Source organism: Meriones unguiculatus, chromosome X (assembly GCF_030254825.1).
Source record: "Meriones unguiculatus strain TT.TT164.6M chromosome X, Bangor_MerUng_6.1, whole genome shotgun sequence".
In the NCBI taxonomy this organism is placed as follows: domain Eukaryota; kingdom Metazoa; phylum Chordata; class Mammalia; order Rodentia; family Muridae; genus Meriones; species Meriones unguiculatus.
Genome location: NC_083369.1, coordinates 57521219 through 57548137, shown reverse-complemented (window position 1 = coordinate 57548137; position 26919 = coordinate 57521219). Strand labels below are relative to the sequence as shown.

Sequence of the window (26919 nt, the reverse complement as noted above, 5' to 3'; positions counted from 1 at the left end):
AGACTGTCATAGAGCAGAGTATGAGGCAGGGAAAAACATATTAATTGCTTTCCTTTTAGAGATGATGCTCTCCTCAACAGAAATGACATGTAGAACAGGGGGAAGCAGATAGTTTGCTGCCTAAATTCCCACTACTGTACTCACTTGTCATTGATGGTGTTTATCTAATGGTTGGTATTTTAATTGTTGCTTGATCCTAGTCTTTTTTTTTAATAATTTTTATTTTTTATATTAATCACAGGTTATTTACTTTGTATCCCAGCCGTAGCCCCCCTCCCTCTTTTCCTCCCAATCCTACCCTCCTTTCCTCATCTCCTCCCTGCCCCTTTCCAAGTCCACTGATAGGGGACGTCTTCCTCCCCTTCCGTCTGACCCTAGCTTATCAGGTATCTCCAGGACTGGCTGCAATGTCCTTCTCTGTGGCCTAGCAAGGCTGCTTCTCCCCAGGCGGGTGGGATGGGGGAAGGTCAAGGAGCCAGCCACTAAGTTCATGTCAGAAATAGTCCCTGTTCCCCTTATTAGGGAACCCACTTAGATACTGAGCTACCATGGGCTACATTCGAGCAGGGGTTCTAGGTTATATCCATACATGCTCCTTGGTTGGAGAAACAGTCTCATAAAAGACCCCTGTGCCCAGATATATTTGATCCTAGCCTTAATATATGGTGTATTATTAATGTTTAATTAGAATATTACTTTTTTTTCAGGGATGCAACCTGCAACCTTTTAGTGCCTTCTCAATTTTTTTTCTGTTATACCTGAAGAGTGTATGTATATATCTGTATAAGCTCTGACACTGTAAGATTTCTTCCAGATCTCCTTTTCTGTGTTCGATAAATTAATGGAAAGGGAATAAAAAGACACATGATATAGCAAGTGGGAAGATAGGCTTTTATTCTAATTACACATATTGTGTATTATTAGGTACCAGGAGCTGTGCAAGCTAACAAGTTGTATAAAATGCATCTCTTGCCTTCAAAAAAACTTATTCTATAAAAAACTTGTTTTGCTTATTTCTTCCATTGAACCAGTAAGTGGAACCTTGCTTGCTGATCCCTAGGTGGTTCCTGTACTAGATTGGTTATTGTTCCTTAACAGTGATGCCTAACAAGATCAATCCCAGCTTAGTGAAGTATAATTTTTGATATTTTAGTAACCAGAAATAATGAGATAAGACTAATAATGCTAATGTTGATAAAGACGATCAAGAGTGTTGGGTATACACGTAAGAAATCCAGAAGAAATAATATATTCTGGATACAGTTGAGGCATTTATATGGATCAACAAAAAGAGAAAGTAACATTAAATCAGTCTAACACTATAAACAGAAGAGTGCCTGTTCTTTTACGATAGGTGGGAAAAATGCTTATGGAAAGACAAAGGAATAAATTTTATTCAGCACATTTCTTCCACTTAGAAAGCTGCTTTTGCTTGGTCTGTGAATTTGGAGAGTACAAAATGACTTGTAGATTAAAGGGAATGAGGAGGCTAAACCACTGGCATTGCACAAGGCAGAAAAAAGCTATAAGGAAGATGGAGGCACCGATAAACAACTGAGTAAATAAAGATTTTCCTCTTGAAAAATATATTTATGAAATATTTATCTAATATAAATATTAATAAAAATACCTGAAACACTATCTTCATAGGATCTTGCCTTAAAATGCTGTTTAAATCTCAGAATCACATCAGACTGATTCAGGCAGAAAACAGTATGGTTCTCTGGAAGGTAAGTATTACCTGATAAGTGGACATGACTTCTAAATGAGACACTTAAGTCACCTTTTCTCAATTCATTGGCAAGAAAGACACAAGTTTAACAATTTTGTGATTGAACAGATTGCTAAATGTCAAACCGCCTCAGTGAGACCTAGCATTTCTACATATGTGGGAAGAATAAAGAAAATGAAAGCCGTTTGTTCTGGATCTGATGTTGGCATTATGCAAATACTTCCTTTGCTTAAGGGCTCCAGTGAGAAGGATAGTACTTTCCACCTGGCACTAGCTCTGAGTGGCTTTGTGAATTCCTTTGGTCTATTATGTTGATTGGTACTTTGGCTTCTTTGGCACCCAGCACCAGCTGATGCCCTCCCTGATCTGAGTCCCAGTTGGACAGCCTTTATTGCTCAGTACTGTAGCTGTTTCCAGGGCATTGTTCTTGAGACTTCCAACAGGGGAGATTTGTGCAGTTGGCCCATCTGGACAAGATCTGTAACAAGTAGAGCTCTGTGCAATAAGCTCATCTCCATAGTCCACACCCACGATCCCCGCCTCCGGACTGTGGCAGCCTGACACCCTAGCCCCATAAGGGATAGTATCAAAGAGATACTCTCTGCTCTTTTCAAAGGGGTATTGCTGTGGCCTCTCATTGATTGGCACTACCTGGGCAGAAATAGGAATATAGGGACATTCTTCCCTTTTCAATTTAATTTCCTCCTATAAACCAGTTTTTAAATTTTAATTCTTGGTCAGTAAAAGTAATTTCTAGATCTGAATATGGTAGTACACACTATTAATCTTAACACCAGGGAGGCTGAGACAGGAAGATTATGAGATCAAGGCTAGCCTGGATTGCAAATGAGTTCCAGGCTAGCTTAGGGTATACAACAAGACCTTGTCTCAAAAAAAAAAAAAAATTCTACGCTAACTACCTTGATCATTCCAAACTACTTTCTTCAAAATCAAGGAGACAAAAGGATATCTCAATGAATAACAACGGCCAGACAAATTCAATATGAAAATAGAGAAAGCTGGGTGGTCTTGTCTTTGCACTATAGAATTTACATTGACCATTGGACTTACTGACTTTGAATTTAGTATACTATGTGGAATGAAGTAGTGAGGCAGAAATGAGATAGAGAAGAGAGGAGATGGAGAGAGAGAGAGAGAGAGCGAGAGAGAGAGAGAGAGAGAGAGAGAGAGAGAGAGAGAGAGAGAGAGAAGGAGGAAAGTTGGAATGGACAGAGGTGTGCTCCAGTTATATAGTTAATTATTATTCTGGGTCCAGAGGGGGGGAAATCATAATATTTTAAGAGATTATGTTTTTGTGTATTCCAACTGCTGCCTTCATACTTTAATTTTTCTCATCTCATTTCTGTGTTCTTCATACTCAGATCACTTTAAAGAACTCAATGTACCAGGCCTATGTGTACCCATAACCCAGAGTGACACACCAACCCACTCTATTCTGACCTTTCTTGTAGCTTTCTGAGTAATCCTATGGAAGAAGAAAGGGAAGCATAAAAGGGTAAAGAACCCAATTATGGATCTCCACGTTGTACAACTACTACCCTGGCACCATTTTTTGCTTGCCAAAAGAAAGGAGAAAGAAGGTCCTGAAAGATAAAGAGACTTTGAAGAAAAAGAAGAAACAAAATAGTATCAGTCTCTCTAAAGATTATTTCTGTACTCCACTCCTTAGTTTCTAGTCCTTTCATCTCACATTTCCTAGATCATTAAATAAATTTCTTAAAGAATAAGCCTCTCCCTACCTTTATCCTACCTAATGCCACAACAAAACTTGTGGCCATGCTAATTGATTAGATACTATAACAAGTATGTCTGGGACCAGGAAGCTTAGGTAGATCTGGAAGGGTAGACTTCCTGAGAGTGCTGGGTTCTTGCCCAAGTTCTGAAAACTGCAACTTTCTTAGGAGAAGTGAACTCCTGTCTGTTGGGCCATTTAATAGTACCCTAGCCCCATGAAGCCTGTAACTATCACATCCTGGTTAAGAGGTGGGAAATGTGTGCCTTTGTCTTCCTATCAGTAAGGACATCTCACTAGGTCATTCAGGGCAGTATTTGTGGACTGAAAGGACTCCATATTTGAGCTTATAGTGGGAGGGAGAGAAGTGCCAAGTAAAGGTCAGGCTCTGAATAGAAGTAGAAAAGATGAAGATGATAAAACTAAGAATCCATTAGTCTAAATATTCTTCACAGAGTAGCCCCAGCAATGGCAAAAAGTCATTTTGGCACTAGGCACATGGACAAACAATGAGAAATGGCATACTAAGCAGTAAATCTGGATTGGGGGAGATAAGCCTGTTTTTAAGTACAGCCACCATTGGCACTAGGCAGTTCCCACATAGTTTGGGAAATGGTAACTGAAATTATTAGTGGAAAGTCAAGAGGAAACTGTCAAGCTCCTGATAGAGTCTGGTGGAAGGGAACAGCCCACCTGGGTAAAAGCAAGAAGCCAGAAGCTATACACTATAGCATCCATCTTGTTCACTGTGCTTGGTGGATATCTTCTGACCTTAGAACTTTATAGACAACCCAATAGAAGATATTGAACACAAGAAAAGTAAAAGGGAAGACAGCCCTGGAGACGGTGTCAATTCTCTTGGCTCGGTCCACATAGAGTTTCCTCATGGTTTCTCCCTCCTTTAGAAGAGGGGCTGGAGGTTGGGAACTATAAATGCTGGAACCTTCCATTGGGCCTCCATCCCTGGCTTGTAAGCAGTGTCCTAGGCCATAGCCACGAAAATAGAAGCAGCTCTCTCGTATGATGTCTTCTTCCTAGAATTACAAGCGATAAAAGGTGGTATTTGAGTCCTCAGTAGAAGCCAGACCACACATAAATGCCTCATAAGCAATTTGTTGGCTGACAAAACTGAGTGGCTTTGATACAGATGGGAAGCAGTAAGGACAGAAAAGTAAAATACAGGCAAATGGCTCACTACTTAGGCCTTTTCCATGCTTTGGATGACCACAAAATAATTAAAATACACACACACACACACGTATATATTAAGTAGCTATATGCTGTGAGTTCATTTACAACCATGCACTGAGGTGCCTTTCAAAATTTGTAACATCATTTGGAGTCAGTGCTAACATCTCAATGTCAAATTATCTCTGACAGGTAAACAGAACAACAAAACCACCAGACAGTGAAGCTGAGATATTTTGCCTTGGTGAAACTGATTTTAATGAATTTAAAAAGATTTAGAATTAGCTTGTTTTGTTGATCACTCTTTTGAATATCTATTTATTTCTTTGCAAATTTGCTTATTGAACACGGGAGTCATAAATGTATAGTAAAACTTATTAGCCATTGTGCATTACATTCATATACAATGCATTCCTTTTCATAGCCACTTTAACATGGAGGTGGTACATTTTTATAATAAGCAGTACACAATAGACAGCAAAAGTCCATTAATACAATAGTTGGCTGACAAAACTGAGTGGCTTTGATACAGATGGGAAGCAGTAAGGACAGAAAAGTAAAAATAAAAAAGAATAGAAGGGGGAAGAGGAAGAAGAGGAAAGAAACATCCACAAGAGTTTTACTTATGGAAGAAGCCCTCAGGCCCTCCACCTCTGAACTTATTTACCCTATTTTTTCATTTTAGGGCAAATTTGAGAAACACCTCATTCAAATAGAAGATGATCCTATAAGTTAAAAGTATTGACTGCTCTGCAGTTAAAAGCTTCAGCTAAAGGCAGTCTTGATGAGACCTGATAAGCTAGGGTCAAAGGGGAGGAGGACCTCCTCTATCAGTGGACTGGGGGAGGGGCATGGGAGGAGAAGAAAGAGGAAGGGTGGGATTGGGAGGGCATGGGGAGGGGGCTACAGCTGGGATACAAAGTGAATAAACTATAATTAATAAAAAATAAATAAGGCCCACAAAAAAGAGGGAGGGTAATGGGCTTTGGGGGATATGCTTTAAGTATATTATATGCTTGAAATAATGTACTTATGTAACTGTATATTAAAAAGAAAAAATTAAAAAGAACCTTGTTAATGAGGGAAAGAAACAAGGAAAAAGTGGAATGGGGTACTTGATCTGTATAAGGAAGTAAGGCAGGATGTTAAGGTGGGGTCACCATGGAGGAACAAGTTGGCTCGGGATGCAGTGCCAGGGCTTTGGTGAGCACGGGTATAGTTTAAGTAGAAACTGTTGTCAGAGCATTGCAAGGTTTGAAGTAGAGTTATCTATAGAGGTTCTGTAGAAAAAAATATTTTGCACGAAAAATGATCTCTTCTGTTTGATGTTCTCTCATGTAAGGATTTAAGTGTCTTTTGATATTATCAGAACCTGTCAAACAGCATTTCTTAAAATAAATGTGACAGTTCCTGTTAAAAAAAAAAGCTTCAGCTAAGAGATTGCCTGAAATGAAATCTTCTTTTGTCTGATCCTTCACCTACCAACTCAAGTGTGCCCAAAACTGAGGAGGTTCCAGAGACTAGAGTCTCTGATTGCTCACACTGGAGAATCTAAGGTAAAACAGGAAGAGTAGGCCACCCTAGTTACCTGGTGCAGTTCTATGAATTATAAAAACAAGAAACATGTACATTGTGCGAGTATGTCCCACATATGTACATGTAAAGTGAGCACAAAGGTGGTAAATATTTTGTACAATTTGAGGGACACTGTGGAATCTTTATAACAAGGCCTTTGCAGCTACATAAAAACTGAAAAGTAGTTTTGTTGATGATTCATTAGTATGGTTGGTCATAGTAACTCTTGATTAGTACCTTAAGACTGATCTGTTAATGATGACAATTCTGGTACTGGGCATCAGTGGCAGACAAACTCAGGCCAGAAGTTCACAAACAAAACCTATCCCTCTTTTCTGTCATCTTTTAGCTCTTACAGAGATTTGTTCACTACTGTTTTCTTAGTGACAGGCACTGTGCTTGGAACCCAATAGACACTCATAGATGTGTGTTGAATGGGAAACTGGGCTGAAGAGCCACATGCTTTAAGATATAAGGAAAGGAGTGGCCTTTTATTCTTCTGATGCCAATATCTTGTCAGGGTCCGCAACTAAAGAGTCCACTCAGAAGAGTCTCACTCAGTTATGAAATAATTGGCAAGAAACACAATTACTACCTGCCCCACTATACAGTGGTTTGATAGCCTTTGGCTTCTACAGAGTGGCACTTTGAATATAGGAAAGAATTGAAGTCTGCCCACCAGAGTGCTTTGTAGTCCTGTTCTTGATTCATCAGGGTCTTCACAGAGGGTTGTGTATGTGTATGTCAGGGGCAGTTCAGGATCCTGGCTCTTCAAACATGAATTGTTAGAATTTGACAGCCTGAAGGCTCTGCTTTTCATCATTTTGATTTTTTTAATCACAGATCTTGATTTATCTCACATGTATTCTAACTAATTTTCATACTCTTTCTACAGGGGAAGTTTCCTGGACCCATTGTACAGACAAAGAACCAGGGGCAAGCAAAGTATCTCACAAGGAATTGAAAATTGAGAGGAGTAAGTGAAATTAAAAAGAATTTTTTCCCTAGCATTTCAATTTGGTATCCTGTACCCCACTATTCACCCAGCCCTGCAACAAGAAGACAAAAACCACCAAATACAGGTATTGAGAAAAAAGTTCTGAGGGAGAAAGTTAGATCCAACTACAATTTTGTTGTAATAAATTCTATTATTTCTCCTTTTATCAAGTAAATCTGAAGAAATTATGTAGAACTATATCCCAAGCTAGAAAAAGTAATTTCATATAGGAGAGAAAATATATCCAATAAAGTAAACTGTTCTTGGCTCTTTTTTATCTTAATATGTATCGTTTTGGCTGGCCCAGCAAAGATCAGTAGCGTGAAATTCAAGGACTGGGGGGGCCTGGGTTTCGATATTAGATACTTAAGTCAAATTCTGAATGGTGAGTGTTTGTGTATGCATTGGGGAGGGACAGTGTGCCATTAAATACCACTCTGCACTCTCCATGGTTATTGAAATAGGGTTGAATTGTTTCTACTTATCTAGAAGCTAAGTGCTGAAAGGCTAGAGAAGAAGCTGTATCAAAGCCAACCTTGGAAATAAAAGCCCAGTGTACAAGATGGAAAAGAGTAATAAATAATAAGTGAGACAGGCAGGAAGGAAAGAAATTGGAGATAGGGTAGAGTGCTCATTGGAAGATGCAGAGGTGAATGAGGTTCTGAAAGTAAGCCTCTGGGAGGATTTGCTGTTATTTTGTAATTTTTCTAGTTAGTAATAATAGCAAGAATTCTTATCTACTCCAGTTTGACAGCCCTTGCTTTTGGCTGCTGTGTTCAGAACCAGAGTCTAACCATGCAGGGATGATGAGAAAAAGGTTTAACCTTTCCTCTAAATCATTTAGATCATCTGGGAAGACAAAACAGAAGTGCACGCAAAAAAAAATGTCCATCATTTCTGGCAGTGCCACAAGAGAAGAGCATCATACAGGGGACAAGTGGTTGAGAGATTAGAAAGAAAATTATTAGCCCTAGAGCTGGGTGAACAGTTGAGTTTTTCTTGAAGAACCCTATCTTGACCTTCACTCTGGGCTCCTGAGAATTATATTTCTGTCCTCTCCTATTGGGTTTTTCTGAGACTGAATGCTTCTAGTTCGCTTGCTGGAACTTCAAGGTCCCCAAAGAGAGTCTAGACAAATATGAGCCCTCTTGTTTATCCTGTTGTTTGGGGCCTCCAAGACTGCTGGATGGTTTCACTGGGATTGCACTGGCTCTAGAAAACTCAAGAAAGGGATATTATTAACAATTCAGGTTTGGCTTTCAGGTTTTATTTCCATTAACAAACTACAGTACACTTTTAGACAAGCCATAGGGTCCTAAGAAGGTATCAAGCTGCTGCTGCTGCTAAGTAACTTTGTAATAAGTGAGTACTAGCACACACTCCATTATAAGCTCATGGCCAACCTGCATATAAGCATAAGCAGACAGAATTTGGGCAGTAGCTGGTTGGATGGCTACAGGGTAGGTGGTGGGACTAGCGTCAAGAATAGCTCTGTAGTAACTGTAGTAATCTTCGTTACTGGGACACCAACACCGGCATTTTAGGTGGGAAAGGGACTCTGGACTATTTGACGACCTGTTGTTCTTTCCAAGGAAGACAATGTTTAAAAAAAACCCAATAAAAACAAAAGAAACAAAAAACAAACCTATGAATCAGAGATTTTTGGAACTTTCAGACAAATTTCACACAACTAAAGAGGAGACTGAGATAGTTTATTAAAGGAAGCATCCTGTTTTCTTTCTCTCTCCTAACTCGGTACATATGTTCCTGACCCCACTGTGAGGCAGCAAAGTTTTTAGGCAGGTCTCTGGAAGAAAGACTTTTATTTAGAGAGATGCAGTTGTAGATTAATCCACTAGAGGGCTCATTCTTTACGAACCGTGAAAGAACTAAAGAAAAGAAAGAATAGGTATTCAGAAAAATCTACGTGAGATAGGAGGATCCTTGTCTTCCCCCAGAAAGGAACCATACCAACGAATGTGAAATATCATGCAGATAGTTTGTGTGATCATTGGAGGTCATATGGTAGGGGGTGTGCCACGAGCTACTGAGGGTTGAGTGTTAGAACAGAAGAGTCCTTGTATTAGTATGTCTCAGGCTAGAATCAGAATTTATGTGTTTGTGTGTGTGTGCGCGCGCCCGCTGGCACACGTGCGTGTTACTGTGGATCAAACCCAAGACTCATTTTCTCTCTCTCTCTTTCTCACAATAGATATATATGTGTTTAGCAAGCACTCAGGCACTGAGCTACAACTGCTGCCCCCTAGAGTCAAGATTTCAACAATGGGTTCAAGTAATTTGCTTTCTGTCCTCTGAAAGTAATTACGTGCTTGACCTTTGGTTTTGAAGCCTGTGGATTAGGCAGAAAACATGGAGTCAAAGCTCAAGACACTGTGTCTCTGAAAATTAAGTAACCAGTGACAAGGTTTTTGGCTTTGCTCATAATTGGAGCTTGCTTTTCTCAGGGTAGCCCACGCACCTCTGTTGTCATGACAACTTACCTAGCGTCTATTGTCAGGGCAATTAAGGGAAAACTACCTCTGTTGTCATGACAACAACTTCCTCTTCTATTTCCCTTGGTGATCACTTTGCTCTGGAAGAAATAGGGCTAACAAACAATACTGAGGAAGAACTCCACCTCAAGCCCACCAACTCTAAAGTGCTTGATAAAGATCAAGACAAATTCCAACAATCAGAGGAGGCAAGTAGTGATCTTTCAGTTCCAGTTCAAATATGGGGACCATCTTACAATGCTCCCTTTGAAGTAACAATAGTTCCTTCTCAAAGCAATAACATCTGTGCTAAGCCACTGAGGTTTTAATACTGGCAAATATGTTTTTGTTTGTTTGTGTTGAGACAGAGTCTCTATGTAGTCTTGGCTATCCTGGAACTCTCTCTGTAGACCAGGCTGGCCTTGAACTTACCATGTGGCATACTCTTAATCCCTTTATTGCCTTATAAGGTTAATGTCCCATTGAATAGATAAAGAAAACAGAACCAGAGAAACTAAGTATTTAATTTAACTGTCACTAGCCTAGGACTAGAATCTAGGATTCCTAATTACCCAGTCCTAGAGGCCTGGGTTGGGTCTTCATTTGTAGGAGGAGTAATAGGAAGGAAGGAGTCCAAAGGAGAAGGGAAGTGACCTCCTCCCTTTTGGTACTCACCATGCGTTGGCGTCTCTGCCTTCTACGAAGTCTCATAAACTCCTTATGCTGACGAGAGACAAAATTGACTGCAGCATACTCAAGCAAGGCAGCAAATACAAAGAGCAGGCATACAGCCATCCAGATGTCAATTGCCTTCACATAGGATACCTGCAACATCCATGAACAGAGCAGTTATCTTTTCTGGAGTCCTTCCATGGACTATCCAGTGGATTTCTAATCCATATCAATTGCCTGTTAGTGTTCAATCTTATCCTGAAACTTCTGTGGTTACAAAAAAAAAGTCTGTCACAATATGTATCTTTATCTGAAGGCCCATGTCAAAGAGATCTGGCTAGCCATCATCCTTTCTCTTTCTGCAGTCTCCACCCTCCACTTTTATGAGCCCTTTCTCCTTACTCTTCATTTCCTTTCTTTATTCTTCTTGCATGCCTGTTTTGCCTTTTGTTTCTTATTTTTTTATTTCTTCTGATTCTTCTCTTTCGATGAACAACAATGATCAAAATCATATTTGTTTGCTCCCTAGTATGCCTTGGATTTCTCATAGTCACAGTGATAGTTAGGGAAGGCTCACAATTCCCATGTGAGGTGTGTGGAGACATTTAAAACTCAGAGAGAAAGGGTTTTAATAGGGATTACTTAGTTAAAGGTGGTATTAGGACTGGGAAATTCTGAGCTTTCAAATCAGTGACCTTGACATTTGCCTAGGTTACAGCCTCACTGGCAGACTAGGAACTCCTCCATTCCTGTTCTCCTGTTGGCCCTGTGGAGTTTTCTGCTGCCTTTGCAAGAGTCACTGCTAAGGAATGGAGTGCAATGATAAGCCAAAACTTCATCTCTCACCTTGGAGACAACAGGGCTGCATTCACCCATCTGTTTCCTACTATGTTCCGCTTATCCCTTGCCTTTGGCAGCTTTTAAGAGCTTTTCTCTCCCATTTCCCTGGTAAAGGTTGAACACCAACTTCTGCACGAGCAGGGTATAACTGGATGGGGCCAAGAAGTAGGGCAGAACTTCAGGTTATTGAGATCCTTTCTCTTCCTCAACCACAGGGAGTCCTTGTATAGTTTTGAGCTCACTCCATATAGTTTCCTATCAGGAGTAGGATTTGTGAAAAGTGACTTCTTTGTATCAGCTTCTGCATTATAGAGTCCCCCGCAAGAGTGCTGCAGGTCCCAGGTCAGAAAAGGTTTTAGTGCATAGATTCTCTACCTGTTGGCTTCCACTATGATAGTGGAGATTGAACCCATGCATTACAGGCATAGTGTTTTACCAGTAAGCTACATCCCCAACCACCCATCTTAGTGCTTCTTAGCTGAAAAAAAAAAAAAAAAAAAAAAAAAAAAAAAAAAAAAAAAAAGCTGCTCTTACCCACAAGAGCATTTCCCAGTGTTTTCAGAAAATGTTGGCAACACATTTTAAGGTGGTCAGAGATACTGCCATGTGCAAGGGTGCTGTAAGGCATCGTAAAGTGTATACCATTCTTCTCTCCAAAAACATATGTGAAAGTTGACAAACCTGCTTTACTTCATTTCTGGGAAACTCCATTGAAAGAACAGTAATGGGTTATGGGTAATTTGGATTAAAAATTCCTTGGTGTTGTCTCCACTTTACCACCTATGAAGAAGTCATCCCATTTAACTGTCAATCACCCAGGCCCACTGAGCTCTCAAGAATTTCAAATACCTGCTCTGAAGATCAATAATGAGGCAATTATAAGGGATAGTCATGAAGACCTTTAGACTATCAATGAAAAGAACACCTTATGTATTTATGGCTTGTTAATGATAAAAGTGTCACTAAGATATTTTAAAGAGATCGTTGTGATCATATCACAACTCCCCAAACAACCTTTTGGAGGTTCTCCATTGCCCTTGTGATCTAGATGTGTTACACTTACCATGGCCTTTGACCTCTGTCTCTTCACCCTCAGTATGCCCCTTGTGATCTATGATCCTGCTACAGTGAAATATTTCATTTTTTTAATGAAATATTAAAAATTTGTGATTTGGGTAACTTATCCTTTATCTTCCACATTAAGTATCATATATTTGAGAGGTCTTTTCTCATCATGCTAGTGTGCCTTCTGTATGAGCGTGGCTTACCCTTATGTCTTTAGCATATTTATCATATACCTGGCCAATTCCTCCACTAGACTGAGCTTTTCCATGTCAGGAACTATTTTTATGTTGTCCAGTGTTCTATCCCCAGTACCCGAGTGCTTGGCACATAATAAGTTTTGTTTTGTTTTTAAGAGTCAGCATACAATTTCATTTTCTGTTTGGCCAAAGACAATGAATATCTGAAACATTTTGATGAATCTGATACATTTAAGGTACTATTTTCCTCATAACTTATTTGTCTCATCTATTATGCTAACTGACAAGTCATTAGGTATGACAATGAAAACTTGCTAACATGCTAATTAATCATTGGTGCAATGGAAAAAGAAAGCTAAAACACTTGTAATAGTGTTTCTGGAGTGTGTCCTTACTAATTAAATGCTGGATGATCACCACTGGAGAACTAATACTGGTTTTGGTAACTCTACCCTTTAGGTAGAGATTAAAATTATGTAATGCGAATTTCTATCAAAGCATGTATGCTAACAAATTGTAAAGCAGATTATAGGCATCTTAGCACCCACTACCTAAAATGCATACAAATTCTAACTATGAATAAAACAGAGAGGAAAAAGAAACCATCTACTGCTTCTTTATTCCTTCCATCCAATGAGAAATTGCAGCCTAAGATTTATATTGCAACTGATCCCTCATGCGCCTTACATGTCCTTATGATTGATAATTTTTGCCATTTTTATTATTATAATTTTTTACAATTTATTCAATTTATATCCCGAATAAGTGTTTTTTGAGTGAGTGGAAACAGAAATGTGTTTATCTCTGCTGGCTCCTACTTGCTATCTTTGCTCTTCTTTCCTTTCTTTGCCTCACAAGCTAAGGGCAAGATATAGAAACTTGTATCATTCCTTTCTGGTGCAGCTTTATATCTTGTCTTCCATTTAGCTTTTCCTGTCTGCTCAGCTTCTTGCAGCTATGGAAATCAAGAGCCTGGCAAAGAGATGGAAATTGCAGCCTTTAGGGTACCGCACAAGGCAATGAAGGAATGCTTTCTGGAGACTATGGAGAAAAATTACCCTGGCCGAGTCCCCTTACAAAGAAATCTCTTCTACTCTCATCCTAGATAGTAGGCATGTTGTTTTGGATGGGAGTGGTATCACTGTCAGTAGCCTCTGGCTTGACCTCATTTCTTTCTTTAAACCCTCAAGCAAATCTAATACTGCATAAACTCAAGGGTTTAGCAAGAGCTCCTTGGCTTGCTGAGTCCTTTGCTCCATGGATCTACCTAGCCAAACAGTTCATGTCAGGGCACATGCCTGGAACTTTTGCTTACTAGCCAATGAGGCTATTGAAAAGTCCTGAAACTATGACAAGAAATTACTAAACATTGTAAATAAGTAACTGCTTAACAAAGCATTTTTTCTAAAATGAGGGAACTGTATGATAGCTAGGAGCAGATGGATTGTGCTCACTGGCAGGAGGGGACCAGAAAGGAAATTCTCTTGTCAGGAAGTCATAAATTGAAGTATCTGTCTGGGTTATGAAGAATCTTACTTGATTCAAGGAATGATTCTTAATGCAGTGATCCTCATGTAATTCAAGACAGGGCTCTTAATGCAGTGATCCTCATATAAGGCTATTATAGTAATAGAAGTATCATAGCCCAGGCTGGTCCTATGGCTTTTCTCTAGGGATATTCTGCCTCTAAGATCTTCATTAATACCCTAGTCCATTTAAGAAACACACATAGGAAGGGGTCCCTGACAACCTCGTCTCAGGTTCCACATGCTAATCTGAACTTGATAACTGTTTATATCTATAGGGGGCTTTGAAGTAACTCAGAGGTTTCCCAGCAAATGAAAAAATCAATACAGGAAATATCACCTGCTTTACTCCCAGATCCAATACTCATTTTTTCCATACTCATTTTTAAAACTTTTAATAAAATAATTAGCATTTATTGAGCAATTATTATGTGCCAAACACTATCCTTGTATGTTAACACTTAATTTATTTTTTCACAATAACCCCAAGGAGAGGGTATCATTCTTAGTTTCATATTACAGGCAAGGCAACTGTAAGACAATTTACTCAACGTCACACTATTAGTAAATAATGAAGCTGGGATTTGAACCTAAATCTGCCAACTCTATTCTCCTACACTTAACTTCTCTACAGCAATTTCATAAACATGACATCAATATCCACATTACACATTGCTTAAGTCTCCAATAAAAGAAGTCTTATATTGGACAAACAATGAGAGCATATCTCAGAACCAGGTTCCCAACAAATCAGAATAAGAAGGAATATGTTCAAGGCAAGATTATTCCATGACCAAGTATAGTACCTGGTATATAGTATGTGCTCAACAAATATTTAATGAAAAAAATGGCTTTATTCTCTGATATGCTGAGAGCCTTGCTGACCATAAGGACTTTGAGGTGACCTTTAAATTCCCCACATAAATAGACGATGCAGGGAGAGCTGTTGTTAGTCCCATCAGCACAAATTTTTCTGCATAGTCAAAACATTAACAGGCCCCAGATGATCAGAGTTTACATCTTTAATTACTATTATATTTGCAACCTCAAAATATTCTCCTTCCCACCCCCAAGTAAACATGTATATTTAGAGTACTTTGTAATAGTATCTTATTTGTTATAGAAAGATGACAGAATTTGGCTCAAAACTCTACTATTTTTTTGGTTATTTCTTATCAGCATTCACCTTGAGAAGGTCATTTCACCTCTGATCTGCATTCTCATCTGGACTATGAGAGAATAGGGCTTTCCATGTGATAACGGTCTTTTGCATACTAGTATTTCCAAAAGAAAATTTAGTAAGGCACTACTGCTACTCAATCCCTAGCGTTCTCCTTGTTATGCTGCTATTAATAGTATGCTATGGAGAAGAGGAAATGTTGGATGCTGGCTATTGCTTATTGACAGTTAAAACCTAAATCCAAGGTAAAGAGGGAGTAGCATAGCAGGGAGCATGTGATGAATGAGAAATACGGGGCTTGATGTCAAGCATGCTCTCTTGCATATCTCTTCACCTTAGGCAAAGAGGCCCTGGATCCAGAGCTCTGGGTTGTCATCGTGAGGACAGTGGTGATGCCAAGGCCTACACGAGCAGGGGCAGCGTCCATGTTGATCCAGAAGGAGACCCAGGACAGAATGACAATGAGTAGGCTGGGAATGTACATCTGAATCAGATAGTAGCCCATCTGCCGTTCCAGGTGAAACTTTACCTCAATACAGGTGAATTTTCCTGTAAGAGAAGAAGTATTTGGTTCTGAGTCCCCAGACTGTAGCTTAGCCTGAGGGAGTGTAGGTCAGGAGAAGGGCAGCCCTGCTGAACCCAACTTCTGGGATGCTCAGCTGGCCCCAGATAGTGCCAGACGCATGGACTGACAGCTCTCAGATAAGCCATAAATATTGTTTTTTGTTGTTGTTGTTGTTGTTGTTTGTTTGTTTGTTTTTTGCTCCCAGAAGTTTTACTTTCAGTGTAAGATATTTCAAGTAACAATTACAGAAAGAAGATAAAGAGTAAGAAGGCTCCAGAATCAGCCTCTCTGGGGCTGAATCCCAACTTTTGTTAATAGCTATGTGATCTTGACTAAGTCATCAAGCTTTTTGGTTGTTTGTTATGCTTTTTGTTTTTAAGACAAGGTCTCTTTTATGTAGCCCAGGGTGGCATCAGATTTGGAATACTCTGCTGTGCCACCATGCTAACTTCTACTCAAGTGTTTTAAACTAGTTTTCTTACCTAGAAAACAGAGTAATCAACAATAGCAATGTCGTTGGGCCGTTAGAAAAGTTTAATGAAAAGCTGTAATTGAGGTGCTGAACAGAGTATCTATTTCTATTTTTTAAATCATTGATAAGAAAGAATTAGTTTGGACTTCATTTAGATCTCACCATCCTTCCTTGGACTTACTCATATCCTACAATCTCTCTAGCAACAGCTGGAATAAACCCTGTCTGTCTTAAGCAAGCAAGAAGAACCAGCTAGTATTCAGCTGGAAAGGATTCACAACAGAAATCTGATCTGGATACTGGAAAGCAGGTTCCCATAGAGCATCTGTTCTCAACCTGTGGGTTGCAACCCTTTACAAGAGTCACCTAAGACCATTGGAAAACACAGATATTTACATTATGATTCATAGCAATAGCAAATGTACAATTATGAAGTAGTAATGAAAATATTTTATGGTTGATGGGTCACTACAACATGAGGAGCTGTATTAAAGGGTGCAGCATTAGGAAGATTGAGAAGCACTGTCATAGATTGTCAGGAAGCACTATTTTGTTCCACCATGAAACAATGCATTGTTTCTTGGCACATAACTGTGCTCTTCTTCCCAAGCCAGTCCTCTTTACTTTCTCCTGCTTCCCATATTGCAGAAGCTAAGAAAACAATAGTTTACAGCTTCTCTCAAAACGAGAGGCTAAGGATAACACAAGAAGAAATGGAGAGGGTTTGTACAGCCATCTCTAAGTATTCACTGGGAGATGGCTCTCAGAAGATCCCCTTACAAAATACCAAAATCAGTGGATGTTCAAAACCCTCATACAAAGTGGCATTATATTTGTATTTAAACTATATATATTATATAAACTATTTAAACTTTATATGCTTTAAATTAGGACTATATTATACACCCTAAACATTTGTTTGTTTGTTTGGTGTGTGTGTGTGCCACAACATTTGTGTGGAAGTTAGAGGACGACTTTCAGTAGTCATTTCTCTCCTTCCATCATGTGGGTCTTGGAAACTAAACTCAATTCATTTACCCACTAAGCCATCTTGTCAGCTCTATATTACTTATACTATAACACAGCACAAGTTCTATGTCAATGATAGTTACCCTGGATTTTTTAGGGGTTAATGGTAAGGAAAAGTCTATACATCTTTAGCACAGATGAAATTTATGATTAATGCTTTTGTTCTGAGGTTGGATGAACCATTGGATGTGGAACCTGTGAGAGCCAACTGAGTGTTTTCATGTTGTTCTGACTAAGGCTTAACTCTTATCTGATTACTCAAGACCAGTGATTTGAACTTACTGCTTGGGGCTTTGGCATGCTCTATGACTCTATGATCTTCTTATATTTGTTCCTGAATATACCCCTGCTCAGCACTGTGTGTTTCTTCCTATGACATGCCTTTACTATGTATCATGTTTCCTTTCCATTTATCCTTTTACTGTAATAATAGTTGGGGATTTAATTATCAAATTAACACTTTTAATATAGAAAAATTAGAGAGAAAGAATAATATTTTAAAGCTCATATTTATCAAATCACTATTAAGTTCCTGGAGTTCTTATATTTTAACAAAATTCTATAGAACTTTTTTGAGTGGGTAAAATGATTATTTCTCATATAACAGATAAGGCTACTGAAGCATAAAGAAATTTAAAAATATTTCTCAAGGATACCTAACCAGTATATAAAGAAGCTAACATCTAAACTAGACTTATCTTACTGCAAAGTTCTTGCTTTTTCCATTGCATCATATTACATTAGAAACATTTAGCATTATTTTCTTTCAGAGATTTTAAATCCATATTTTTTCTTTGTTCTTATCATAATATAGTCATGCTCTGTATACAACATGGAATCTTATCCTTTGTATATTTGTAGTTTCTCATGAAGACATAAGATCTGTGAAAGTATTATGTTCATGACTGCATATTATCTTACCAAATAGGCACATTGTATAATTTATTTTTGCCATGTGTGTGGCTACTTAGAACAGTGTTTGCTTGCATCAACAAGAGAAACCTTAGTGACTAAAGCCAATGAGATATTTTGTAATATTTTCTTAAAATATATTCTAAGGAATGAAATTCTTGTATAAATACATAGGACAAAATTTAGCTTCTGGACTAACGTTTCTCAAAACACAGTGTTTCCTGAACTATGTGCATCATAACCTTCATGATACTTGTTAACATGTAAATTTCTAGGCATTTCTCTAGAATATATGATCAGAGTCTCAGAGAGTTAAAGCCTAGGAATCAATCTTTTTAAAAGACTCCCCAGTAAAGTATACTGACCACAAAAGCCTGGAAACAATTCATCTACAAACAAATTGCCATTCCCTCTCCCTAGTCTCTACCAGGTTCTACCCACACTTAGATTTTCTAAATTCAAGGAACTGTTCCATCCCTACTCCCACACAGCAAAGTTGCTGAAGGAAATGAGGACCAGCAACTCTTGGGAAAGCTAAAAGAGTAACATGTCCACTTTGGGAAAACAGTTCCTCTCCACTTCCCATGCTCCGCATCCAGGAGAAAATGTCTTCTGATGTTCAGGAGAGCTAGGCAATAGGGGTGACAATGGAAAGTGTATGCATTCTCAGTTGCCTGTTCCTTCAGGCCTGTTTATTTTATTTTATTTATTTATTTATTTATTTTTCTATTTGGGCACAGCTATTGACAACTTCTAAATGTAGATTTCCAACTTTCACACAAAATTGACCCTAGGAAAAATAAGACACGTTTTCTGCTCTTTGCTCTGAAGTATATGAGACAGATACAAACATGGGCTTTGGAGTTAGATCTCTTTCAAATTATGAATATGACATTTATTAACTGTGTGACAACTGAGTTGAACTCTAACTCCTCCTATTAACTTTTTTAAATTTTATTTTACAGTTATTTATTTTTTATGTGTATATGTGAGTATGAGCATGTTTTAGTGCATGTGTGGTGTCAGAGGACAGCTTGAGGGAGTCAGTTCTCTCCTTTCATCATGTGGGTTCTAGAATTAAACACAGGTTATCAGTTTTACCTGCTGAGCCATGTTTATATCTTTTTTGTGTTCTTTATGCAAGAGGTGTTGATAGCATCTTCCATAATAAAATGAGGTGTAGAACAGCATCATAGTTTTGTATTGAGACACTAGTAGAACCTGGTTGCCTTGTCCTGTTGTCTCTCATCTTGAGACCCTTTAGGGCCTCATAGACAGTAGAGACTTGCCTGATTCTTACCTGTGTTGTAGTGCTTGGTACAGTAACCTAGGTCCTTCTCATCACGCAAGATAAATTGGGGTAGAGTCAACCCCTCAGCTACTTGGACAGCAGGAGCATCTTCTAGCCACTCAAACACAAGGTCATTCATGGTGTAACCAACTGCAAGTGCAAGAGATATCGCAGACTTTCAGAGCGCGTGTTTAGATTGAGGAAAGAGGAGTTAAAGTTAGCAAAGTTACATGGTTGAAGGACTAGGTTTGAGGTTTAGAAATGACACACTTAGCTTGGAAAGGGGAATGTTTCTGAAGAGGGTATTTCCTCAGTTGTCTCATGGGCTTATATTAAATGAGCAAGTTAGAAAGATCCTAGACGCCTTTACTGTGTAGGTCTCAAGCTTGAAAAATGCTTAGAGAGAAACTATTCTGGCAGACATAGGATGCAGACCAAGAAGTTTGGAAAGATGTCAAGAGCCCCAGCTGGGAACCTCCTGCCACATCCTAAGCCCAGAGGAGTAAGCATGTGCATCAACCACATGTCCTGAGCTGAGCCTCAGAGCCAGGGCTTCTGCCACTTCACCTCAGGAAAGAGAGAGCTATTTCTGTCCTTCCAGTCATGCATGGGAGAATGTGCACACCACAGACTCCTAGCCAGGGACTTTAATTGGGAAAAAAATTGAGAGCTAATAGCTGAACATGCCAAGTTGCTCACAGATTGCTTGCAGTTCATGAGGGTTCCTGTCATAGATGTGACTGTGTTCTTGTATGGAAGGGAAGACTGAGGTTTACAGAATCTAGTTTAAGGTCCACTGTAGCTACGTGACTGCAGGTGAGTCATCTACTCGTCTGTGAAATGAGGCTAGTAGAGGCTGTTTCAACTAAGTTTTTAAAGTGGTTGTGAGGGATGACGGGAACTTGCCTGTAAAGATGGTGTATGAATTCTAGATGGTGGACTAAAGGGCACTTTCTTTGTTCCCATGTGGTGGAAACAATGCTATGTTTTTTTTTTTTTTCTCTAAGGGATGTTTCTTGATCTCACAGTTTTACTCCACCCAGGTGTTAGGTAAAGAGTAAGTAAAGACCCTTCCTCGCCATGCTTTGCTTTCTTTGCATAATTGGCAGTCTATACAGATTGCCATAGAAGAGACCTTGGCTGACTTCACATCTCCAGGCACTTTCTTATGCCTGAAGCTGTCCTCCTAGTCTCTGCAATCATTATCTGTATTCATGTAGAATCAGAGTTGTAAGAGCACCTCCGTATTGCCCAAAACTGATATCTATATTGGCATATTCAATGTCTTAGTTCTGAGGAAATAAAGGTAGGGAGTGCAAGAAGAAATTTGGGCACAGGAAGCACCCAGTGGCCCGTGATTGCCCCATGGCCAGCACAAACCACATTTCTGTAGAAGGCTGGGAGTCATTATATTCCTCAGCTCTCTGCAACAGTCATTCCAGCAAGTAATATGGGAGTACAAAAATCACACTGGGCTGGGTGTCAAGGAACATTGGCTTCTAATGCCCATGACAAAAATTTATAGGGCAAGTGTTTGTCTTGTCTGAAATATCATTAACTAGCTGTTACTTCAGGCCTTGCCTTGCAATTCACTAGAGATACTTACAGCTTTCCAGCTGCATCGTGCAGGTCTGGATGTCCATTGGGAAGTTCTTGAGGTCCATTGGGCAGGACAAAATGAGGGTCAATCTGGTGGAAACAGTGAAAAAGTAACAACATCAATTTACTGGGGGTCCAGCACTGTATAGCACGGACCATATTTCCACCCTTCCACCTTCATCTGGCTTCTTCCTCTTGATCCCAAATCTCCTTGCTATACAATAGGTGCACCTGATGCTGTAGAGCACATTCCCATTCTTGAAGATGCGCAGCAACTTGTTGTCTGTGGTCACCTCATGGAAGTTGGCCCCTTTCTCATTGGCAAAGAAGAGGTCTGGCTTCCAGATAGAGTCGAGCATGGTGGGATCTAGATCCAGAGAGTCATCAGGATATTCTCGGTAGGCTAGTCGTGGGTCATTCCATTGCTGCCGTAAGAAGACATTTACCCGGTAGTCCTGGAAGGGTGAAGAGGAAGGCCTATCAGAGGCAGTACTTTTCTCAGGGGTCCAATAAAGCCAACATGAGCAGAAAGGCTATGAACAGGAAATGCTGGAGATAAATCTTGGGGGAACTAGGCATTTTCCAGTAGAAAAAGCCCACTTTGGGCAAATATGGCAAAGATGGGAAAGGAAAAGACATGTATTTAGCAACCTACTATGTGCTAGACTCCCTGTTAAGTGTTTTTTGTTTGTTTGTTTGTTTGTTTGTTTTGTTCTGTTTTAGAACTGGAGGTTGAACCCAGGTTCTTGAGCATGCTAGGCAAATACTGTATCACTGAGCCATATCCTCAGATCTGAGTGCTTTTCTCATACACATCATTTTATTTAAACCTCACATCAGTTTTGTGTGGAGAATAATTTCATGATCTATGCTTTTCCTATGAGTAACAAAGACCAGGAAAGATTGAAGTCAACCTAGTTAACATAGCTATTAGGTGGCAGAGTTGGGATTTGGACTCAATTATTTTTTCCTGATTCAAAAACCTTTGCTCTGTATCAGGTTACTTTACATATTTGATGAGCTGTTCTTTGACTAGTTTGCAGTTATCTAGGGAAAACTTGGCCTAAGAATAAACTCTCAGTCATCACCTCAAAGGTCCTGTAGCTTAAGCTGTGATCACAAAGCAGGAAAAAGAGGACAGCAGAAAGGAAATGTTCTCAATGTGGTGAGCTTCTCCCATTCACACAGGAATGGAAGTGGGGAATAGGAAGACCCCTTACCATAGTGGTCTCAGTGACGGAACCAAAACTGTTGATGAAGATGTTGCAGGTCACATTCACAGGTGGTCCTAAAGGTAGTAAAGCACAGCCCATTGGCAGGGCAATCCAGAAAGCTGAGAGCAGGTTCCTCAAGTCCCTCTCTCAGCTTCAGATCAGGCCACTGCTGGGAAAAGACTGACAGCTTCACAGACTCACAGGCAATAGGGAGTAAAGGCAATTTCTGAGCTGTAAGATCTAGCCTTGGACTTACGGCTTCCTTCCTGAAGGCCAGCCAGCAACTACTAGCTAAGCAGTGTGCCACCCAGTATAGTAAGCATGGGAGGGGATTTAGTAGCTGGACCTTTCTTACCTTTGAAATTGGGCCTAATTCTGGCATCATATCCAGATGTTCGTCCCATAAGCTTATCCAAGAAATCAGAGGGGGACATGGGCTGGGATCCTTTGGGGCCAGATTTGGCATCCTCTTTTGCCAAAGCCACACTGGGTGGGAAAAGAAAAGGAAGTTTGAGGATAGTTGTTTTCTACTTATCACAGACTGTGCTTACATATTTCCATCCCCCTTTGTTGGATCTACCCATCTGACAGGAAGATAAGTGAGAATTGGTCTTTGACATACTAAATGAGGAGAACAAAACAGTTATGAGCCAACATGCCTGGCCAACAGCAGTCCTGGGAAATGGCTTTCACATAGAGTATATCCTCAGTGCATGACTGGAACTATTATCTTCATTTTACAGACAAGAAAACAGGCTAAAAAGATTGTTACTTGCCCAAAGTCTCAGAACCTCTGAGTGACACAGTCAGGACTCAAAAACTGGACTAAGTACCCTGAAGGTGCTTTGAAAGTATTTAAAGAAGAATGATAGCTCAACCGGTATGTTGTTAATATGGGCTAGCCAAGGGTAATAGGGACTTTTTGGAGAAGCTGTTTCCCTGAGAGCTGCTATGAGTTTCTTGGGCTTCCGGTAAGAGTTGTAGGACTTGGGACCCAGCTTCTGTCTGTCTGTCTGTCTTTTATTTTTTGTATGGAAGGAATCTATGTTAAGTGTAGAGTCAGAGCTAATACATGGCTACCGAACTATGGTAATTATGCAGGGCTCTATTACCATCGGAGAGTTTCCCAATCAAGTGATTATTCTGAGGTAAACTCCCTTTTTTCTCTACTTAACAGCTTTGACTTTGGGACAGAGTCAGTATGTGTTAGCCTGGCATAGAATCTAGCCTCCTTTTTTGCCAGTCTTCCCCCTAAGAGGGCTGAGGAGATGGATCAGTAAGTAAAATGCTTGCTGCAAAAATGTGAGGAACAAGTTTCAGATTTCTAGCACCCAGGTAAAAATCTGGTGGACATGGCAACAACACTTAGGAGTATAGCTTTCCTGTGGCAAGCTGGATAGTTAGCCCAGCTGAAACTGCTAGATATGTGTTCAACAAATAACCCTGCCTCAATCTAATAGAAAAAGAATGACAAAGAAGATACTTGACATCAACTTCAGGCTTCTACAAAAATATGCACACATGTATGTCAGTGTACACCCACATGCATTTGTGCCCACACATAGGCAAACATACTCACACACATACAAGTTTCCTTCTGGGGGCAGAAACGTCACTTCTACATACCCATTTACTAGTGGCCAACACATAGACTAGGCACTAGGGACTCAGCCAAGCCTTGGAAGCAGAGGTAGATCTCAAGTCTGAACTCAGGCTAGACTCCTGGCTCTGCCAGGTACTTTCTTGCTGCATCTTACTATCATCACCACGACAGGTATTATAGCCATCTCGATGGCTGCTACAACTGCTGCACTATGGGACTGAGCAGCAAAGTAACTGCTGCTTTTCTAGTCCTAGTCTTCTTTAAGTCAATGGTTACCCCTTTTCCAATAAATCTGTGTTCTAGTCTGTGACTGTTAGACTCATAAAAGGAGCTAAGGCACTACATTAAATGCTCTACAAGCCTTATCAAGGTTAGTCCTCCTTCCTGCTTATCTCTATTGTAACTGGCTCTCTGCATATATGGAACACTGGTTTTTAGGACCCCTTTGTACATAAGCAACTTTTCAGATGCTCACATTTTATATAAATTGGTATAGTCTTTGCATATAACCTGTGCACATCTTCCTGTATACTAGAAAATCAGTCCTGGGTTTTAACACTTAATGTACTGCAAATGTTATACAAGCAGTTGTTTAGCAGATAAGGACAAGGAAAATCCAAATATGGTCAACACAAGTGCTGTTAACTATTTTGGGTCTGTGATGCTTGAATCTGAAGATGTGGAACTGATGTATATGAAGAGCTAACTGTACATAGATTAGGAACCTGGAGATCAGGAAAGTGAAGTGACCCCTCTGAGAGCCTATAGCTAGTGAATGGTAAAGGCAAAATTTAGAACCAGACAGCAACTTCAGGATTCAATGTGACTGTCAGAACTGTCATAAGACAAGCAGCCCAGAATGATCTATCAAAGCACCGGAATGAGGAAAAGTCAGGATCTGTTACACTGTGACTTCTTAGAGTTCTGTCTTGAACCCCAAAAGCAGGAGAAATCCCTTGCCCCGGGGACTGAGGCCACCCTGGCCCCTGGCAGGAGTAGCCAGGGCAGGTGCCCTAAGTTCACTATGGGACTCCAGGGAGGTTGCTGATGATGCTGGGGCTTGCAGAGGTCTGGACCTTCACCACAGGATCTCCACAATAGCCAGGTGCTTCTGTGCTGCTGTTGCTGCTGCTGTTGGCCATCTGCCACCTGCTTGCTGGGAGGTCACATGGCCCTGCATACAGGGCAAGCAGACCTCTTTATGGTCCTCAGCATCACTCGGGTTACCTCTCCACTACTCATGTCTAATAACTCTAGGATAGGGAGTGAGTCTTGTCTTCAGTCCCAAAACCTGTTTTGGTTCCTCAAATTCTGAGATTATCTTGTCTAAAGATCCAAGACTGGAACTTACTTTGTGAAACCATTCTGTTTACCCTTTCATTCCTGGTAAGTTCCAAACATTTACAGGACCTAAAAGGATCAAGAACTGACAATCCTCATACAAGGCTCTCAGCTATGGGGTACTTGGGCAACCTTGAGAATGTCACTTCTCTTGGCTTCAGTTTCCATATTTACAACAAATAGCTTGAACTTAGGACTCTCTAAGAGGCCATCTTGCTCTATTTATATCCCATTTATAAGCACACATGGTACTTTTCCCACTTGTCCTTGCATCTTGAGGCAGTCTCCCCCTCAACAAGGGTCAGAAAGACCCAATTCTATGACTCCATATGTCTGAATCTTGTCAATTCCTTCTAAACTGCCATTCCACTTTGAGCTGCTTTTCCCTTCTAAGCATACTGTCCCACTCCTGTGCCTCTTCTTGCCTGCCATCATATTTTTGCAAGGAATGGAGCTGAAAGCACCTCAGAAACAAGATGGTCTGGGATGCTCCGTGTATTAAAAGGAAGAAGACATGGCTCCAGCATTCACTCTTTTACACTCTGTGAGGTATTTCTTTTAAGGCCAGTTCAGCCAAGTTATAGCCATCATTTCTACTTAGCATACCCTGTCAACGCAGACTAGCTCTTACTATCATGAGAAAGGGGCAAAAAATGGTCAGGGGACAGTGAGAATCCATATGTTAAAGGGCAGGGTGACTGCAGATAACTAAGGTTCAGGCATCCCAGCTTCATCCTGCTGTGGTCCTGTGGCAATCTCGTGCCACCTGCAGCCTCTTTGGCAAGCATCCAATAGCTGTTTCTGTCATTTTTAGAGATCTAGCTGGTAGGAAGATTGGGTTCAGTTACAGGACAAATGACCTCCATCTTAGAGCTCAGCTACTTAACCCCTACCCCATTCATGCAATTCACCCATTCAGAAGCCTCTCTGCCCACACTGGGGCCCTACATCTGCATTGGACAGCTCCTGGGTCCTGACTGAGGAGGATGTGTCCTCTCCTGATGCCCTCCAGACCTGACCTGTTTTTTTTTTTTTTGCTTGTTTGTTTTGTTTCCTCAAACTTAGAAGAAACTCTGCCAGCTACCTCATCTGTTACCACCAGCCCCCAGTTAGTGTTTTCATGCACCTCCTTCTCACCCCATTGAGCTCACCTGAGGAGGACCTTCCCTGGCAAGGTCCAGAGAAGAAAGAAGAGGGTTGCAGGAACAAGAGTTGTCATTCTTCAGGGACCTTGGAGTCCTTTCTCAGTCTGGCTGCCAAGGTGAGAGCAGGTATCCCTGTGGGAACACCAATAGTATAGAGCCCTTCTCTAGCTTGGACCTGAATAAGGAGCCTGTATGGCCAGACTAGCTGTTGAGCTCTCTTTTCTCTCCTGCCTCTTTTCTGCCCTGTCCTTAGCAGTCAGGGTCTAGAACTGTATTCTCTGGCACTGAACCTGACCCAGATAACCCTACCAGCTCCAGCTCCAGCTTCAGCTTGGGCTTGTCTTGGACTGAGAACGGCCTCAGCCGGATGGTCAGGGAGCCAGAAAAGATTCTCTTTGGGTAGCAATCACTCTCCAAACCCTGGAGAATCTTGGAGGGGAGGGAAGGAGAGCAGTAAAAAGATGTTTCCCTCCCTCCCACATCCCCCTAGATGCACCCTCCGAAAGCAGTAATTTAAAGGCACAGTCACCA

General features: G+C 40.4%; 1 protein-coding gene across 1 annotated transcript; it reads right to left on the bottom strand.

Moving 5' to 3' along the window:
* Positions 1–882: 882 nt before the first annotated feature.
* LOC110564234 (glycine receptor subunit alpha-4) lies at positions 883–26919 on the bottom strand. Its single transcript, XM_021661593.2, has 9 exons — positions 26395–26919; positions 22655–22785; positions 22306–22373; positions 21317–21540; positions 21093–21175; positions 19496–19636; positions 15552–15766; positions 10413–10562; positions 883–4519 (listed from the first exon to the last, which is right to left on the bottom strand). The coding sequence occupies exons 1-9, from the start codon at positions 26460–26462 to the stop codon at positions 4229–4231; spliced, it is 1371 nt and encodes a 456-aa protein (XP_021517268.1). The 5' UTR covers positions 26463–26919; the 3' UTR covers positions 883–4228.